Raw genomic sequence first — 19463 nt, 5'->3', positions numbered from 1 at the left:
GTTAGCAATAGACCCTTTGCCAGATGAAATGTTATGCTAGTGTGCTGCATTTCCTACCTTGAATGACTTAAGTGCTGGCTGGGTGTTCTTGGGCTGCGAGTAAGGCTTGGGGCTCAGCATAGGCACTGCCTTGGTGGAAACAGTTCTAGTAGGAGAGGTCTGTGGGGGGCTGACTTGCGGCTGGGGTTCCACTGAGATGGTGGCCTCCACAGTAGCTGTGAACTTGGGGGCTGGCAGGGACTTCTGCCGCAGGTACTTCATGGGGTTGGAGGCCTCCTTTGTGGGGGACGAAGGGGTGTCCGAGTCCACAGACACACTCCTCTCCAGGAACTTTGGCATCTCCAGCCGCTCCAGGACGGCCTCGCTGACGGTGAAGCGCTGAGTATAGCGGCGCAGGATGGCCTCAGCCTCCTCAGGACTGCTCGCGTTTCTGTAGGCCTCGTGAAGCTCTCTCTCTCTGCGCTCCCTGTGAAGAGTTACAAGAGTTACAACACACCCATCAGTCCGGTTCCTGCCACTGAGAGCTTGAGTTGTTAGGGCAAACATTAGACCATTACCCAAAAACATCAGTTTTAGAGCCAAATAGTAGAATGGACTCCTCGGCTGACAAAAAAAATAAATAAATAAATTTGAAAAGCACTGCACAAATGAACGGGTGAGGAATAAATATGGTATTCAAGTGAATAAATAGTATTTATCTTTTGAAAAGACTAACAATCTTTTAGCTAGTATGTGAAGTAGGGCTGTCATGCGATTAAAAAAAATTAAATGCGATTAATCTCGCGATTAAAATAATTAATCTTAGTTAATTTCGGTTTTAATCGCATATTAAATTGATACAATTACTACATCAATCTAATTTAAAATTGTTTTATTACTGATGCTATTATTATTTATTATTATTATTATTATTATTATTATTATTATTATTATTATTATTATTATCCTTAACTGTAAATAAAATTGTTTAAAGTCCCTTGGGTCGACATTGTCAATACCCTTTACAATTTTGAATGCTTGAAATCAGATCGCCACATAGTCTTCTTTGTTCAAGACTGAATAGATTCAGTTATTTTAGCCTGTCTGCATAGGACATGCCTTTTAATTCTGGTCGCTCTTCTTTGCACTCTTTCTAGAGCAGCAATATCCTTTTTGTAGCGAGGTAACCAGAACTGAACACAATATTCTAGATGAGGTCTTACTAATGCATTGTAAAGTTTTAACATTACTTCCCTTGATTTAAATTCAACACTTCTCACAATATATCCGAGCATCTTGTTGGCCTTTTTCATAGCTTCCCCACATTGTCTAGATGAAGACATTTCTGAGTCAACATAAACTCCCTAGGTCTTTTTCATAGATTCCTTCTTCAATTTCAGTATCTCCCATATGATATTTATAATGCACATTTTTGTTGCCTGATTGAGCTGTGAGTGTATTTTGAGAAGCGAAGGCATGTTCAGCACGCAGCAGACTACTAGATAGATGTACTGTCAGCATGATTTTCAAAAGAGGCAAAATAAGAACTAGGTCGCAAAATGATTTTTAAAGCTTAAATGTAACCACGTCACTTGATTTATATTGTTAAAGCTTCAACAACTGAATACACGACTCATTTAATCTAAACCCCTTGAAAGCCATATACTTTGTGACCCAAATCAGCTTTTAGAAAGCACTTTGCGACCTAATTCATAATTCGGCCCTTTTGAAAATCATGCAAGTATGATACTCACTTTAACAGTAGAGAAGTAACTGTCTTTCTGTCCAATGAGCCGTCAAAACGTTTATATATTAAAAAAAACCTCCCATTCATTCTTAGTGCTTTGCTCCATTATACAGTTCACTGACTTTCTATTTAAACAATAACTGCAGACACTCAATCCAATGTTAAAGTATTAAAGTACGGCGTGCCGATAGGCTCAAAATACAGCATTGTGATTAACTCGCGTTAAAATAATTAATCTCCAAAAAACAAATGAACGTGTTAAATCGCAGAAGTTAACTGTGATTAATTGACAGACCTAATGTAGTCAAGGTGTATGATCTATCTAACATTGTGGCAAAAAACACTAAATTGCCTTCTAATATAAAACAGTCAATAGGCTCACATGGTCATCAATTGTCTCACGTTGGCAAAGCTCAATTCATTCCAAATGGCTAACTGCTATTCGACGGGGTGATTTCCACTCTTCGCAGAGGACCATTGATCAATCACAGCAGAGGTTTCAACCAAAGCCTGTTGTCAGCCTGAATTACTGTTTCTAGCTTTCTGGATTCAAAGTGACGGCTGAATACTAGCCACATTTTATTTTATATTTAAAATAGAAATATATACCATTAAAAAAGTAGCAACTAAAACACACCAAATAGTACATTTTATTTAGCTATTCTTTATAGCAGTGCACCTGTACAAGGGAAGTACAAGGTCAATCTACTGAAAGAAAGTGTTCAAAAGGGAATTAGCTGTGGAACATGAACCTGGTGTGTAAGCTTTTTGCTAATTATTATTTGGATCATAGCTGAAGGAAACCTCACTCTCCGATTGACTGTCTGCTATACTTTCCAAAACGATTGAAGACACCATCATTGGACTAGCATCACAACATAAACAAACAACATCCAGAAGTCCAAAAGAGACAACAATGGCAACATTCAATTTCAAGATGTTTAACGTATCAACATGTAGCATGTTCAAGACAAAAGATCTTCATTAAAAACGACAAGGGAACATTTCAGACCGTAAGCTAGGTACTCCTTGGGTACCTATTTATATAAAACGTTGATGCCCACTATAACAAAGTAGATCTCCAGTCAAGTCTCTCAATTTGTATACAGTAAATTACAAACTTACATTTTGTTTGGCACAGTTTTTTCTCCTATTTTTCTAGATTGTATACTAGTCTCAAGGATGGGCTATACCTTTCCTTGTACTTCTGCATGGTTTGACTTAAAATGAGACACACATCTTTAGAGTATCATATTGCAAGAGAATTCGTATTGCACATACTTTTCCTCGACAATCTCTCTGTAGGTCTTGATGCTTTTCCTCCTTTCTGACAAGTCACGGTCTCCACTCATTAGCCTCTCCACCTTCTTCCTCTCCTCCTCTTTCTTTATTAGGTCTTGAGATGCACTTCTCCTTCTGTTCTTCCAGCGGACCAGGTCCTAAAAGGAGCACGTTGAAATGTTACTACAGCTGTGTGTCCACAAAACAAATGGCCATCATTTTTATCAGTCTGCACAGCCTCCTGCATCTACAGCACCATTTTTTTTGTTTTTGTTTTTTTACAATTTAATGAAGCTATGCTTTTGTTACAGTGGTGTTAAAGAGAACTGATGATTCATGGTGCAGGTACTGTTTTTTCTGGTTTTGGTTTGTCATCAGACTTTAACAGCAGATATGTTCCATAGCAAGGGCTGCCTCTCCCTGTCTCTAAAGGCACAGCCACCATAAAAATAATGTTTTTTGTAGGATTTGTGCCAGTTTCCATTCATTTTACTTACAAGCTTGGCTTGGTTCATGCCACTTACATCCTGCCACTTATCATCTTCTTCTAGTAGGCGGTTGTGTAAATCATGCAGATGCTCGTGGCGAGCCTTGCTGTGCGGCTGCAGGATCGCCTCGTCCTCACACCTCATATCGATCATGCTCACACTTCTGAAAAGCAGGAAGGATGCACAGATGTTTGATTATTCTCATGAAGTAAGTGCATTCCGCACGGGTGCACGCCGATGGTTGCAGAACTTCAGTGGATGCTGCAGTTTTTATCTGGTTATGGAGCAGTTCAGGCCTGGGGATCTAACATATATGTAAGACTGCTTTTAAATTTAAATCACAGCCAGGATCACTTCTTAAATAAACGCATAAATAACTAAAATAAAAAATATACCCCCCACCTTCTTCCTATAAATAAGGCAGATTATGAATAAGATCTAATTTTTTTACACAAGATTTACTGTCTAGTCCAACTATGTCCTGTATAAAACATTTTTTTCCTCTTCACACAACACTGCTGCACACATTGTTTAGTAAGTTTATCCCATGCTTCTAGAGTTTTACATGTTTTGTTCAAGCGATAAATGCATACCATTTATTTGTTGCAAAGCTAAAAACCTAAAAGGTGTATTTTAATGAGCTCCTAAAATGTGCCGTTCTCCCCAAACGGTTTAAAAAAATAATAATTACTGGTAGTAATGAAATAGCTGACTTAAGTCCATGATGATATGTTGAAATTTGACATGTGTGCAGCATTTAAATCATTTCCAAAATGTATTGAAGACTGCAGCTCAGAAAAGCAATATGGTCTACTACCTCCGGAAGATATTCCAAACACTGAACTAAACACTTGTCCAGAAAATTAGATGAAGCTGTGGATCTAATGTTTGCCTAAAGTTTGAAAACAGAAAGCCAAAACAATGTCTACTACCATGGAGCAGAGCTGACTTTTTTTTTTTTTTTTCTCTGCATACAGGGACATACCTTGCATAATAATTATCAAAAACGGAATAGTGCAACTAGGCTAAACTATATTATATGTTTGGAAATGAAACAGAAATATGCAACTAAAGTGATGAGCTAAAGGGTATTTTTTGTATTCCTTTCTGTGTGCTTATTTTACTTGTAGAGACCTGGCAGAACATTATCTGACACAATACACAGAATTGTTTTTGAAAAAGTAATCCATGAGATTTTTGGAAGACAGTTGTGTTTACATTGGCATTGCAGCTGGTTAATGTGTTCTGAGTTAGCTCTGCCACATTTATTTGACACTATTATAAAAATACTGTTTGCTGACAAGGACCTCCCTCCCTCCCCCCACTGTTTTTCCAGAAAAGCCTGCCGATGTCTGAATCATTAGAAACTCCAAATTACAGAAGGAAATTCTCAAATCACATCGGCAAACATAAAATCAGAATTAACGCAAGGTTCTGAATGACTACTTATAGTAAAAATATCAAAGTGTCCACAGTTAAGTGCATTGCTACTGAAAGCATATGGTAAAGTGCTTTTATGACATGGGAAGATTGCCAAGACCACCAGGAAACACCTGACTTACACAATGGCAGACAGTCTTTATATTAAAAGAAGACATCTTATTCATATTATACCTTACAGAAAGAGAATACACTTCTACTTTGCGTAAATTACAGCCATAATGTGAGATCTAAATTTGTTGGCTTATTCGTTAAGCAGCTTAAAGAAAAGTGATGAGTTGAGCATAATATAAATGTGATGCAAGCATTTATTGTGATCTAATAACATTCATTTCTGTTGTAATATTTTTTGTCAGCTGCTTACTTTATGACAGCGAGTTAAAATAATTTGACATCACATGGATGGCAATAAGACTCCCATTGCATGTAGTTTGAGTTTTAATAAGACACACCTGAGCTTGTTACCTATACACTGTGGCTAATCAAGCTTGTATTACAATCTGGAATGGGTGACACTGCTATGCATTCCTACATCATATCGCTGTTTACAATAGAGACGAGCAGCGACTGACAGAGTAGAGGTGTAGGGGGAATATAGTTATGTAGTATAAGATCACCTTGCAGCCCTCACTGGAAGGAGTGTGGATAAATAACTGCAAAAAGAAAACATTTAAAAACAAAATAATTCAATTAAAAAAGGAAGCCACAAAGCCATGCACTTTTGTTACAGAGTACTATACACGTTAGCAGCCCAAGAATCAACGCTTGCTCTGACATCAGGCCGTCATGTTTTTAGTCCATTCCTGTCGGTTGTTCACTGTTAAAAAGCAAAAAAGGCATTAGTGCTGGTGATAAAGCTGCCTAGACGGTCCTCATATAGCAAAGGTATTAGAAAAACTGAAAGAGCTCCTTGGAAGTGTATCACAAGGGTGAAAATTAATTTAAAAATTAAAATGTTGCTGTTGTTTTCACAGGTTTCCATCCTGTTTCATTTTCCTTTTGCTGAGGGATATTGCTTTTCCCTTCTGGTGAGTAAGTTGGACTGTTAAACCTAAAAAGCAGACTGCTCCTGCAGTCTAGGAAAAATAACTCAACGCTACACAGCAGGCTAGTGTACCTGCCCTGGTCTTGGGTATGATAGAATATAATGTGGTAGCGTTGTCTTATTGCAAAGTTACTTCACGCTAATAATGCCAAGCTTTAACTCTCTATTAATACTGCTTTTATTTTCCCAGGCATGTGATTCATAGAACCTTTTATTTACATCAATATAGCAAAAAAGAAAAAATAGAGGACGCACTAGGTCTACATTTTAGGGATGTGGTAATATGATTTTCCACTGTATAGATCATTTAAAGAGATCCCTGTAACAGCTCATCGATTACAGATTTGCTAAAGTCACTTGTGAGATGAGCGGATCCAGGCTCCTGTGCACATGTGTCAATAGCACAGTTAATTATTCCTACAGTTCGTTCTGAGATAGGGTTCTGTTACTTTGGGTTCATGAATATATTCAAGTAGAACCACACAACCATTTTTTTTTATTTTTTATTTTTTTAAACCTCAATATCGTCAAGCCCGCAGTAGAATGTTCTATTTACCCTTCTAGACAGAAACATGTTTATTTTCACCTTCCTTTTGTTTTATGACACGTTTTTATAGGATGCTGAAGCTAACAACCATAGCAAATGGCAGCAGAAAGGCCCAGCCACATGCACGGGTTGCTGTGTAGTTAGTGCAGGTGAATGGACGTGATGCACACACACATGCAGTTTCATTAGTTCTCAAAGCCATTCATTAAAAATAAAAAAAAAATTATGACTTACTCTGCATCATCAGACACAGAAGCTGTGTGGCTGTATCTACAAAACCAACAAATACAGAGAAAAAGATGTTTACAAAACTGAAGAAAAAAAACACATTGACGTAATCACATGTTCAAGCAAGCACTGTAGTTGTAACTCCAAACTTAAGAAATCCTTAAGAAAAACAGATTCATCAAAAAATACTGAAGCAGACAAACTGTTGGACTAAAAACATACAATGTGCAATTCTGACCACTGGTCAAATGTATTCAAGTATAGGCGAGGTATAAATGCTGTATTTATGCAACATGAAAAAGCCTTACAGAAATAGTAATGCTTTCATTCTTGCATGCATCTTAATAGTACACTGTAATTACTAAAAGGTTGTATGGAGTCAAATTAGATATGAACATAAATAAGTATTAGGTTGAAGTCATGCATAAACTAATTTGATATTTTTTAAATACACTGAGAAGTAATTTTAACTTGTTTAATATGGTTCCCTAAAACCAAAGCGAGGCCCACATACACATAGCTGTTTATATATCAGGTGCTATAGTTTGCTGTAGCTTCACTCCAGTTATTGAACATATTTAAAGGAAATAAATAAAAAGAGTATGTTTAGCCTGTAGCTCACAAACATTCTCAGAAAAAATGTACATAAAAATAGGGGGGGAGTTTGGTGTTGAGAAGTCTTTGCCTCACTGATAACTGACATTTATCTAAAACTGAATTTTTTTTATAAAATAAATATAAACCTAAACAATTATGGTAAAATGTGGTCGATAAACAGACAGCTGTGCAAAGTAATGTGTTATCTTGCCTAACAAACATAATGCAAAAACTTGTCTCTTCCACTTGAAACCCTAATTATTACCATGTAAGCAGAGTTGTGTCAAGCTACAAACGTGCGTGTTACTGATTACCCCCTTAAGAAAAAAAAAAACACTAGCAGCAAACCACAACCATAACTTTGTATATAACCTACAAAATCCACCTGCAAATAGCAACTTTATTCGAATCAATTATTTTACCAGGAAACAATCTGAGATGTCATATCTAATTTAAATGGGTGCCCTGGGAGTCAGACAGGCACTCATACCACAGTGGATGCATTCACAAGCTGGCGGAAACGAGAACAAGCACAAGAATGCAGACACTGTAACTTTGTAGAAGCGCCTCATGACTCATGAGTAGATGCCGAACTGATTTTAAAAGGCTCTTTGGAGTAATATGACTGCGAGTACTTGTTTTATTTCAGGGGCTTCTATTTTAGATGCAACAGTTTCTAAAAGGAGGAAGTGCTGCAGACAAACCTAGTGTCAAAGTGCTTCAGCAGGTTTTGGCACTGCTGTAAGGATTTTTATAGTGATCACAAAACATGACTGTGTCATTGAAAGTAAATACAGTATTCCGGAAAACACATCCTCTGGCTGTTGTTACCTATATATACAATTTTAAAAATAGGCAAGTTATGCCGTATTAGAATGCATAAGCAGCTCACATTGGTGGGAGATCGTCATCTAACCAAGATGGCCTCCTCCTTGGTTTGCCATCTCTGCTGGCCTCGCTCGGCCAAGCCTGCCGAGAGGCTGGGACTGGGAGGAACTGACTGGCAGCAGTTGCTCTCTGTCTGTGAATGGCCAGAGCACGACGGGTCATCATGTCATCTTTTTCCAAATCTGGAAAGCTCTCTTTCGCCACCTCTTCCTCCTGCTCCTCTTTCTCCATCTCCCGTTTGCTCAGCTGAAGACATTTTCTGGTTGTCTGAGGACACTCCTTGGTAGTAACAGTGACTGTTGTCAAGACAACTGGTGTCGCCTGTCTGTACTGATCCACCGGGCTCGATAAGGCAGAGCTACTGCTGAGAGAATTATCCAGTTATACCAAGAAAACATGCGAAGAAGAACAAAAAAGCCATTCAGTATAAGTTAGTATGTTTCAACTGAGTGGTTAATTTTTTCCAGCTTGCTCAAGATAATTCTTAAGGACAATTTATTTTTTTTATTTTGACGTTATAGGTGACATTCATGACACCTTTGTCATCTTAGCAGGTTCAATATTCTTTGGCAATAAATAAATAAATACATAAAATGTTTGTTCAAAACAGCAATGTGTAGCGGGAATACTAGTTTTTCCCAAGTCCAATACAACAAAAAAGATCATCAAAAATAAACAAATAGAGAGTTTTCATGCACCAAAAAGTTCCAATTAGATTACCCTTAACATTGTGATTATTTTTTTTAATTTAGCTCTTGTCATTCATCCACCCGCTTTAACAAAACAAGAAAAAAAGCCAGCAAGGACGACTACTGAGGGACAAACAATCCGAAGCAATGCAGGAGTGTTGCTGACAACAAGGCCTTGTCTTCTGACCTTTTTTGTCTCCTGTTCTGAGCTCTCCCAGTGGATCCCCAGAGGGTGTCAGGGACCGGGAGAAAGGAAGGGGCTGATAAAGTAAGACCGGGTCCCCTTTGGAAGAGGCCAGTCCTGCAAGCCAGCATGGCATGTTTCTCCAGGTCTGGGAGCTTCCCCTCTCCTTCCTCTCCCATCACTATCCTCATAGTGATCATAGAGTCGGACGACTGTCCTCCAGAGACTTTTATACACTATCAGCGATACAGTTCTTTGCTGGCATTCCAATCCACGTGACCATATAGTACTGCTATTAAACACAATGTTTTTCACTTTCATTGAAAATGTGTATTAATTATAAAATCACCTGTAATAATGATTTTGAACAGCACTTAAATTAACTGGCAATATTACTTTGGAGCAGCACACATACAGGTGATACAGTACATTTTTCAATGTGGGCGGTTTCTCCAGTCTCCCAAGGCAAAAGGGATAAATGCCTACAACTCACAGTGGATGCATTGTTTGTTTTAACTTCAAGTGATCGTGTTATTAATTTATTTATTCTCTCTTTCCCACCAATACAGGTCCAGTATCAAAAGAACAGTTCCGTATAGGACATTCACAGACATACCAGGGAAAAGGTATGCACTACAGTGTAACAGCAGTACACCATGTTAGCACCTTGCACTATAGGGTGTGCGGTCACAGAACGTTAATTGGTCCTCTAATGTGACAACAACAGCGCCAATGATACGTGGTTCCAACATTTCCACGCTGTACAGAAAAACAGGATAAGCAGATCTTGACACATTTAGGACTGTTCCACCAGAGGCAAAATAAATCATGCACTCCAAGTTACATATCCTCTCAACTAAATTAAAAAAGACACAGATATGTAAACAACAACTCAGCAATACACATTTCATTACAACGTGCATGACATCTAGTTATGAAACCGCAGCCATAGTTCCTAGTGGGTGACCAATTTTCGACTGATTAACCGACACAGGGTTAATTCCAACACAGGGTTAATTAAAAAATAAATAAATAAATAAATAAATAAATAAATTAAAAAAAACACTGAAATCCATTTCACACATGTTAGGACCAAGCATTAGCCTTTAGTAGTGGGAAGCTAAAGGAAGCAGCAGTTCACGTCAATATGGAGTCATCCTCTGACCTCTGCCTTGTCCTCTCCTCTTTTAGAGTCCCTTTGGTGCCCTCTTTCTTTGGCTGCAAGGACGCAGGCATAGGAAGGAACTTGTTAAAAGAGGGGCTGCTGCTTGTTTTCTGGAAGGCCCCAGTTCTGCGGGCCAACATGTCATCTTTCTTGGGATCGGGCTGCTTCTCCTCCTGTCCCCCGACCTCACTGTCAGCTTGAGTCCCGGCAGGCCATTGTGTCCCCTCTTCTCTAGTTTGAATACGGACTGCTCGTACAAATGAAGGGCTTCCGGGGCAACACTGGGCTGTGAATGACTGTTTAGACTCACTTCAAGCATGACACATCAGACAGGAGAGAGGGAGGCAAGGAAAGAATGAGACAGTAATATAAGGCAGAATGAAGTGGAAACAAGACATGCAAAAACAGAAAAGCAACCAACAAGTCACCCATGTTAATATGCCAGGCCCACTGGCAAAGTCAACAAATTGAGCTTTAGATTCTATGCTAGGGGAACACAATGCTTCTCCACATCCTGTATTTGACAAAATGCCGAGAAACAAATCGCCCATTTCAAAAACGGCACAGCTCATTCCTGAATCATATTTACAAAGCCTTTTGTTAGTCCCGATCACAATTAAGAGAACCCACATCTGTGTTTTGCTGTATTACAGTATGTTTTCATACAAAGTTGATTATGAGGTGACCTGTTGCAACTTGGTACATATTTAGCTGTTTCCTCCCCCACCCCCATGCACAAATAATATGGAGAAGCACCAAATTCTGTTTAAACACTCCAAATTTAAAGCAGCACCAGTCCTCGCAGCCCTGTTGCAGTGCCACTGCGTACCTGGCAACCTGTTCAATGTGCTGAATGCTACAGCTGGCAGCCGGAGTCGCCCCTGCAGCAGCCGGAACAAGACATCTGTTGACTTCAGCTTCATTGCTGCTCCCATCTCCTGCCGGTTCACTCTCCGAATCAGCCTTGGCAATGCTGAGCTTCTCCCAGCATTTCTGATCTATCTCTGGCACCGGGCCAAAATGTATAAAACGTTGTTTGCTGCCCAGAGCTTTGTTTGCTTTGGCCCTGCGGCTGGCTATATCGTCCAGAGCGGCAGTCTCTGCCCCTATCGCAGGCAGGCCCTTGTCTGTGTAAGCCTGGCAATAGATCTTTGAGGTTTCCTCACTGGACCAATAGTGTTAGTAAATAAAAGAAGCAAAAGGAAAGTAGGTCAGAGAAACTTCACTGGGAAAAGATACAGGAACAAAAGTGAGACACAGAAAAATGGCTCCTGAAAAACAACTTTTGTTGAATCCATGCTTAAGCAGGACAAAGACAACTATTTCCTTTTTTTATTTTGACGTTATAGTAATTAACCATTTCATATATAAGTAGAAAAGGTTTAACATGAAAGAGCCTATTTTCTTTTTTTTTTGCATAGAAAAGGAAAGGTTCTCTTAATCCTGTCTGCTGGCATTAATGTCATGGGTCTGCATACAGTAACTCAACTGTTGTACTGACTGCCAGATGTCATCCATACTTGTGAGACAGCACATGTTCTTTCACATAGTACAATATGAATGGTATCTGACCACCAATAAACTGTGAACAGAAATAACCTGTGCATACATGAAATGTCATTGAATGTTTAATAGCAAACAATCATATATCTACGTTAAATTACGATACATTCATGTTTATGAATTTTGCATTTACATTAAATTACGATACATTCATGTTTATGAATTTTACATTCATTACCATTAGACAAGTACTAATCTTCATTTATATTCTATTCATACTATACAAACATTTTGGATTCTCAATTTCTTATAGATTACAAATATTTAAAAAATGCCACTAGAAAGGCTCTATACTCCCCTTGGTTGCTTGCTCACAAATTCAAATGTGCTACATGCTGGTCTAGGAACAACAGCCAATGTGGTAAAAGATTAAATTATCATCTTTAAGTGGTGCTAACAGAAGGCTCTGTTAGGCCTCTAACTGCTCTAGAGCAAACTGATTGGCAGGACTGGGTTCAGCTTTGCTGCACAGCCTAATGTCTGCAATATCAGACCATTAACCGTTTGTCAGAAACAAAGCGCAATAAAAAGTAATAAATGGTACTATAAACTGAAAACACTTTTCTTTACAGTATCAACTGAGAAAGGAGAGATATCTAATCTGCTCGATGCATTTAAATATATTTAAAATGTTCCCTGATCTGGTTTTCACTCTATCCTCTACATGAAAAACAACTTCAAGGAAACAAAGAAGGTAAGCCTCTGATAAAACTGCTATATATCTATATCTATATCTATATCTATATATATATATATATATATATATATATATATATATATTAGATAGATCTTTTAACACCATGGCTAGAAAATCCGGAACCAGGTACCCGCTGTGAAAAATACCCGGACTATATAGTACTTAAATATAGTACATATTTAAGTACTGTATAGTAAACATACATTTAGTCCCTTGAGATCTGTTGACCTGTGTAGCCTTTTTACGTACTGGAAAACACAACAACAACAACACCGTCTTAGTTTGAATACAGTTATTCATGTTAAATGTGTTTCATGCTGTGTGATTCTTTGCGACATCTATTGGCCATATTCCGCTGCTGCTGTTGTTGTTTTAAAACATGGCATCCAGCAAAGCAGCATTGTGTGGAAATTCTTTACCAAAGCAGGAGAAAACATACATTTGCAAACTCTGCCAAGGAAATATTTCATTCAAAGGAGATAGCACTAGCACACTTACTTAATGTGCTTCACAAATATTTTTTATTTAACCTCAATTAACAAATTAGGTAAGCATTTCGTAAGTGAGTAATGTTTTTCTCATACTGATTTAATTGTGTACTTTGCACCTTACGCAGTTTGAAGTGCATGCTTTTTTTATTAATCTACTTCATAAAATAAAATAAAAAACATGTTTACAGTTTTCAGTCTGTTTTCTGGGATACACCGCTCACAATACTGTATTTATTTGTTTATTGTTTTTAATAAATAAAGGCTACTTATTTTATCTTTTTGGTAAGAAACTATATTTGTGCAGTAACTGTAGAAAAAGCATTCCCTATTGGAAGCCACACAGTTATTATTATTAATGAATCACAGAGTTATCGCTGACATAAATCCAACAGGATGCTATGTTGCTTTCTTTCCGATTTAGTGCCTGAGAAGAACAGTCGCTGCAGTTCTTATTATTGAGCTGTACTTGCCACTGTGTGTTATTGTTTACTGTAAAACATTGATATCCTGTCAGTTAAGAAAAGGCTTAATGCAAAAGCTTGTTTTAATGTTGTCTTTATTACGCCAGCCAACTGTATTGTCAGATTTTCTACATTTTCTTTAAATTCTCAAATAAATAAATTGATACCAGGGTAGTAAAAAGAGACTCCGGTCGGGTAATTTAAAACCAGACAGGTACCCGTGCCGACCTCTAATAAATAAATAGATATAAAATATTTTTTTACTGTACTTTTTTCTTCATTTATAATATGCCATCTTATCTTAATTCCATGATTTCGGGTAGAGAAGAACAACCACCTGGTGTCTGTGGACAGTTTGAGCCTCTCCCATTTTTCCACGTCAGACTGTGTAATGGAGGCCTTTACAAAGAGCTGGGTCTCTATATATGGGGCAGGCAGACAAACAACAACCACCCCCACCCCCACCACAACCACAACAACAACCACCACAACAACAACAACAACAACAACCACCACAACCACAACCACAACAGTCCAGTTAGAGGGAAATAGAAACTGAAAAACATATAGATGTGTTTGTTAGTTCAAGGACAGGATTTAAAAAAGGAGAGGGCAGGTAAGAGGTATAATTAGTTTAAAGTACTTATGGTATACCTACTGTATATGGTATTGTATTATTTTTTTCATTTCATTTTCATATCTATCTATCTATATATATATACACACAGATCTCTCTCTCTCTCTCTCTCTCTCAATAATAATAATCGAGATTTAAAAACATCGACCGAGGGAGCTTCCCTTGCAGTACTGGGCAGCTCATTCCATAATTTCAGTGCAATATAGCAGAAGCATCTGCCACATGAGTTTTTTTTTCTGAATGATGGGTATAGAAAAGTAACCTGGCATCCTCACATCGGAGTGACCGATTGGGGACGTATGGTGTTAAAAGATCTTTAAGGTAAGGTGGAGCAAGGCCATTTAGAGCCTTATAGGTTAATAACAACACCTTAAAATGTATCCTAAAATCAGACAGGAAGCCAGTATGGAGATGCCAGCACAGGAGTGATATGAGCTTGTCTCTTAGTCCCAGTTAAAACTCTTGCAGCAGCATTTTGTACAAGCTGCAGACGAGATATCACATTGCTACCAATACCATTTAAAAGACCATTACAATAATCAACTCTTGACGATATAAAAGCATGCATCAAAATCGCTCAGCATCCTGTCTTGAAAAAATACCTCTCAAATCTGGCAATGTTTCTTAAATGAAAAAAAGAAATGTTTAGAATGTTTTAAACGTGTGCCTCAATTGAGAGGTCGGAGTCAAAAATGACACCTACGTTTTTTATTTCTGTTCTAAAATCTGTACAAAGACCATCAAGTACAAAACCAGACGTGTATATTCTGGAGGTCCCAATATCAGTTCTGTTTTGTCTGAATTTAGCATTACAAAGTTTTACATCTAATTTTTGATGTCAGCAAGACAGGTATTCAAAATATTAGCAGCAGACCCATCACCCTGCTTGAGGGACAGGTAAAGCTGAGTATCATCAGTGTAACAGTGAAAATTAACTCCATGTCTATGAATAATATTACCCAAGGGTAGCATATAAAGAGAAAACAGAATTGGGCCAAGAATTGAACCCTGGGGGACCCCACATGTAACCTTTGATAAAAAAAAGAGGTCTCCTCAATTTTAACAAACTGAAACCTGTTAGAGAAAAAGGACAGGAAACAGGACAGGACAGTACCCGACAGTCCCACCATATTTTCAAGGCGATCAATTAAAACAGAGTGATCAATGGTGTCAAAAGCTACACTTAAATCCAGTAAAAACACAAACCGAAGGCAAGCCCAAGTCAGAGGACCACAACACATACATTTACCACTTGAATAAAACACACAGGCTGCAGTACAGCTCTCTTTTTCACTCAACTTTCCGTCATTTATAATCCCTGGCTTGGTTCAAACCTGTGCCCAATGTAGAGTAGAAGTGTGGGCATGCTATTAACAGTCACATTTCCCCAATAACATTAATGAGTAATAACCCTTAACTGCATGGGTCCAGCTATAATTTATCTAGACCCATGCAGCTTTTAAATAAAATTGTGACATCAAAAAAATATGAAAATTTATGCTGCACCTGGTCACTCCTTGTTGTCTATCCAGTGGGCTTCTTGTAACGAGGTGGGTAGCTTTCTTGATGTTCTCCCATTTTTCCTCATCTCTCTGTGAGCACGGCATTGGCAAAAATGTGTTATGTGGAACTTTGGGTTTGAACTGGTTCATTCTGGCTTTCCTGGAGGCCAGGTCATCCTTCTCAATGTCCGGCAGTCTCTGCTCCTGCTCTTTGTCCTCTGAGTCGGACTCCCCCTCCTGCTGGCACTTTAGAAAGTCGTTATCTCGACGGAGGATTATATCCGGAGGGGCGGGCTGGCTTTCTTCACTGTCTGGCCTTGGGCGGACACGCAGAGGGTTGAAAAGGTAGATTTTATTCCACACTGGGCCCAAATGTACGCACTGTACATGCTGTTAGTACAATCCCCAAGAAAAGAAAACTAAGCTGTAAGGTCGGAGCCACTCAACCTCACTCCAAATCAGGTTACCATGTGACAGTGCAGCAAACCACCAAGATGCACCCAGTGCGATAAGTTAAAACGCATGCTTCCAAATGTCAAATAAATTCATGTTTGTCTGGCCAAACGTCAAATCCCAGTGCCCAATGTGGTGGTGTTGGTTGTATCGAATTAATAACGCAATACATTATTGATTTTTTTTGTTAATTAAGCTATATTTATTTTTTAAGGCCTATTAAATCATGCCAAAACTGTAATGTCAAGACATAAAAACCAATCAGTGGAACTGATTGGTTTTTATTAAACTCTGTAATAACTCTGTTATTAAACTCTATTTTCCTGGTTTAAAAAATTGTCTTTGGTATTTTTTTTTTTTCAAGGTAGAAGAAAAAAAGTTTTGCTATAAATAACAGGGGCTTTAATATATATGAATGTGTAAGATGTGTGCATTTCAAAGTAAATAACTACATTACAACACAACACAAGAGCTTACAAATAAACCTAGCATACACTTAACTTGCAGCCTTGCCTGACACACATAGGCTTTTAATCTCACCATGTCAAGTTTATTTCTGGAGAAGGCTGCCTTTCTGTGCACATAGTTCTGCCAATCTTTAAATCCGCTTGACCAATACCAGTAGCAATGACTTCATAAAGAATCAGTTTACTGCTATAACATTGAGATTCTTGACTGTTAGCTGTATGTCATGTGTTAAATGAATAGGGTTTAGCTTCGTTAATTGACTGCTAGTTTACTATAGTATACAGCCTTTTTGATTACTTGTGTACTGTAGTTCACACCATCATGCACATTAAGCAACCACACAACAACAAATATGTGGGCAGATTTGTGGATCAGTTGATTTACAGCTACAATTTATTCTGTATCCAATTCCATTCATAATAGTTTATTAACTGAAAGTTTCAATTTGTTGAGGGAAACATTGACTCTTTTCACACTACCCCCCCCCCCCTCAATGTTTCCTTTCATCAATTTGAATTTTGCCCTCAGTAATGAATTAATACATCACTTCAAAAAACAATGGATGATGCTTCAATAAAGCGTTGCCACAATATTGCACCTTGTTAACATGAAACTCGATGTAACAAAGGACAACATCTGAAAGGAGAAAATATGATTTTTTTTTTTTTAAGCACAAACTATAATGTACTAAGCAGCCACATCAACTGCAACACCACCACACCAAGTTCAAGCGGTTATTAGGGCACCTCAGAATGATTCAGCTAACCTGCTGTAGCGCACTGATGTTGGCAAGACCCTGACGGCAGCCTTCTCAAGTCTTTGCAGCCTTTTCACTTCCTCCTCATCCTTTCCCTCCCACTTGTGCGGTAGGCTTTCCTTCGGCCTATCAGTTTGGGAATGGCCTCTTCCGATTTCTTGATACTGAACATTATCTACCCGAGACTTCGCTGCTCTGTGGCCGGCCTCTTGCTCTGCACGTGCCATGCCATCGTCTTCATAGCAAACAGAAGTTTCACAGTATTCTTCTTCTATTGTTTCAGGGTGGCTATTAAGTTATACAATACAGTTTACATGGCAGTCACTAGCTCAATAATAACAAAAAAAACATCTTAGCACAGACATGGATGCAATAAAAAAAATATATAGATAGTTTGGGCTGCAAGTATAGAAAAAGTATAGACTGGATTGGGCCCTTTTCAAGTTAACAAAATGGGGCTTGTGTAGCTGCACTTTCACAGCTGAGTCAAGCCCAGAGACTGATCAATAATAAAAGGAAACTACCAGGTCATTATTAAAATGAGTTTTCATCTAGTTCTCATCCATATGTCAGCAAATCAGTCCCAAATAACTGCACAGTGAAAACAAACCAGAGAGATAGCTCAATTACTATGTATCCCCTGCAGCTAGAATTATTAAAGTGAGTATATCCAATATCTTATATAAATGTGTCAAACCTGCTTGGAATTGCTGCTGGTAAGGCAGTTTTTCTTTTCTGATATTAGATTTAAGACTGACCCCTGTTGTCAATGAAAAGAATAAATGAAACATTAAACAATTATTCTTTTCTTCCTTTAGTTTCTGAATGTCCGGATAATTAAATTGTATAATAAAATCTCACTTCAATGCAACAATTGAGAGAAAAAGCAGGGAGAGGCTTTTAATTCAATCTATAAACTCATAACAAATTCTTAAGGGCTATAGAGAGAAAAAAGAATGGGTATGAATGTCATCATTTGTTCTCCCTTTATTTTTCTTTCTATCAAACCATTTCTCAAAATCACATTGACTTCAATAACTACAGCAACTAAAGTTTAAATGGTTAAAATTCCCTACTCTGGAGACCAGATGTATGGTATGGCACAGCAATAAGCAGCAGTCACCAGAAAATATCTATCATCTCTTTCCACTGCCTTTATGATCCCCCTGAAAGGCACTGGACAACATTAAAGTGTTAAGGATCATTGCTGTGTACAAAGAACAGGAAACGTGTCCCTTGATAATCTCTGTAGCAAACTGAATATTTATACCAGCAATGCATGTCGTAGGTTCATATGTATGCATGTGTTCTAGAAGGCACATATTTGCACATCTTGAAATTAAATCGAAGGGTTATTACCTGAATGGCCGCTCGCCCCCGATGGGTGAAGTGGCGGTGCTCCAGCTCTTGCGGTACTCCTGGCGTTCTGCCGCCTTCTTGCGCAGAGGTGTGGGGACGTAGGCCGTGAGGTTGCTCTTGTTGGGCAGGTACTGATTGAAAGGCATTGCTGATCTGGGCTCGTTGTAAGATGTCCTCCGGGCCAGCATGTCATCTTTCCTCATGTCTGGCATCCTCCTGTGTGGCATGTCCGATTCAGAGTCACTACCGCGACCTGTCCACAGAGAGAAACACAGGACTCCAGAGAGTTAAACCAGACCGATTCAGAGTCACTACTGCGACCTGTCCACAGAGAGAAACACAGGACTCCAGAGAGTTAACACAGACCGATTCAGAGTCACTACTGCGACCTGTCCACAGAGAGAAACACAGGACTCCAGAGAGTTAAACCAGACCGATTCAGAGTCACTACTGCGACCTGTCCACAGAGAGAAACACAGGACTCCAGAGAGTTAAACCACACCGATTCAGAGTCACTACCGCGACCTGTCCACAGAGAGAAACACAGGACTCCAGAGAGTTAAACCAGACCGATTCAGAGTCACTACTGCGACCTGTCCACAGAGAGAAACACAGGACTCCAGAGAGTTAACACAGACCGATTCAGAGTCACTACTGCGACCTGTCCACAGAGAGAAACACAGGACTCCAGAGAGTTAAACCAGACCGATTCAGAGTCACTACTGCGACCTGTCCACAGAGAGAAACACAGGACTCCAGAGAGTTAAACCACACCGATTCAGAGTCACTACTGCGAC

At 38.7% G+C, this 19463-nt stretch overlaps 1 protein-coding gene across 8 annotated transcripts in view; it reads right to left on the bottom strand.

Annotated features, from left to right (window-relative positions):
• The window catches only part of limch1a (LIM and calponin homology domains 1a), a 159345-nt gene that overhangs the window by 19740 nt on the left and 120142 nt on the right, over positions 1 to 19463 (bottom strand). The window contains exons 9-19 of one of the 8 annotated variants that reach the window (XM_059032646.1): positions 18667 to 18919; positions 17317 to 17595; positions 15634 to 15945; positions 11108 to 11443; positions 10279 to 10587; positions 8245 to 8601; positions 6762 to 6797; positions 5553 to 5588; positions 3532 to 3658; positions 3008 to 3165; positions 58 to 466 (exon numbers count right to left, since the gene is read on the bottom strand). In XM_059032646.1, coding sequence (XP_058888629.1) covers positions 58 to 466; positions 3008 to 3165; positions 3532 to 3658; positions 5553 to 5588; positions 6762 to 6797; positions 8245 to 8601; positions 10279 to 10587; positions 11108 to 11443; positions 15634 to 15945; positions 17317 to 17595; positions 18667 to 18919 — 2612 coding nt within the window. Of the gene's footprint in view, positions 1 to 57; positions 467 to 3007; positions 3166 to 3531; positions 3659 to 5552; positions 5589 to 6761; positions 6798 to 8244; positions 8605 to 10278; positions 10588 to 11107; positions 11444 to 15633; positions 15946 to 17316; positions 17596 to 18666; positions 18920 to 19463 lie in introns of all 8 variants that reach the window. The other 7 variants (XM_059032647.1, XM_034920929.2, XM_034920930.2 and 4 more) reach the window with 7 other exon arrangements.

The sequence above is a fragment of the Acipenser ruthenus genome, chromosome 1 (assembly GCF_902713425.1).
Source record: "Acipenser ruthenus chromosome 1, fAciRut3.2 maternal haplotype, whole genome shotgun sequence".
Lineage (NCBI taxonomy): Eukaryota > Metazoa > Chordata > Actinopteri > Acipenseriformes > Acipenseridae > Acipenser > Acipenser ruthenus.
This window is presented reverse-complemented; position numbering and strand designations above follow the sequence as displayed.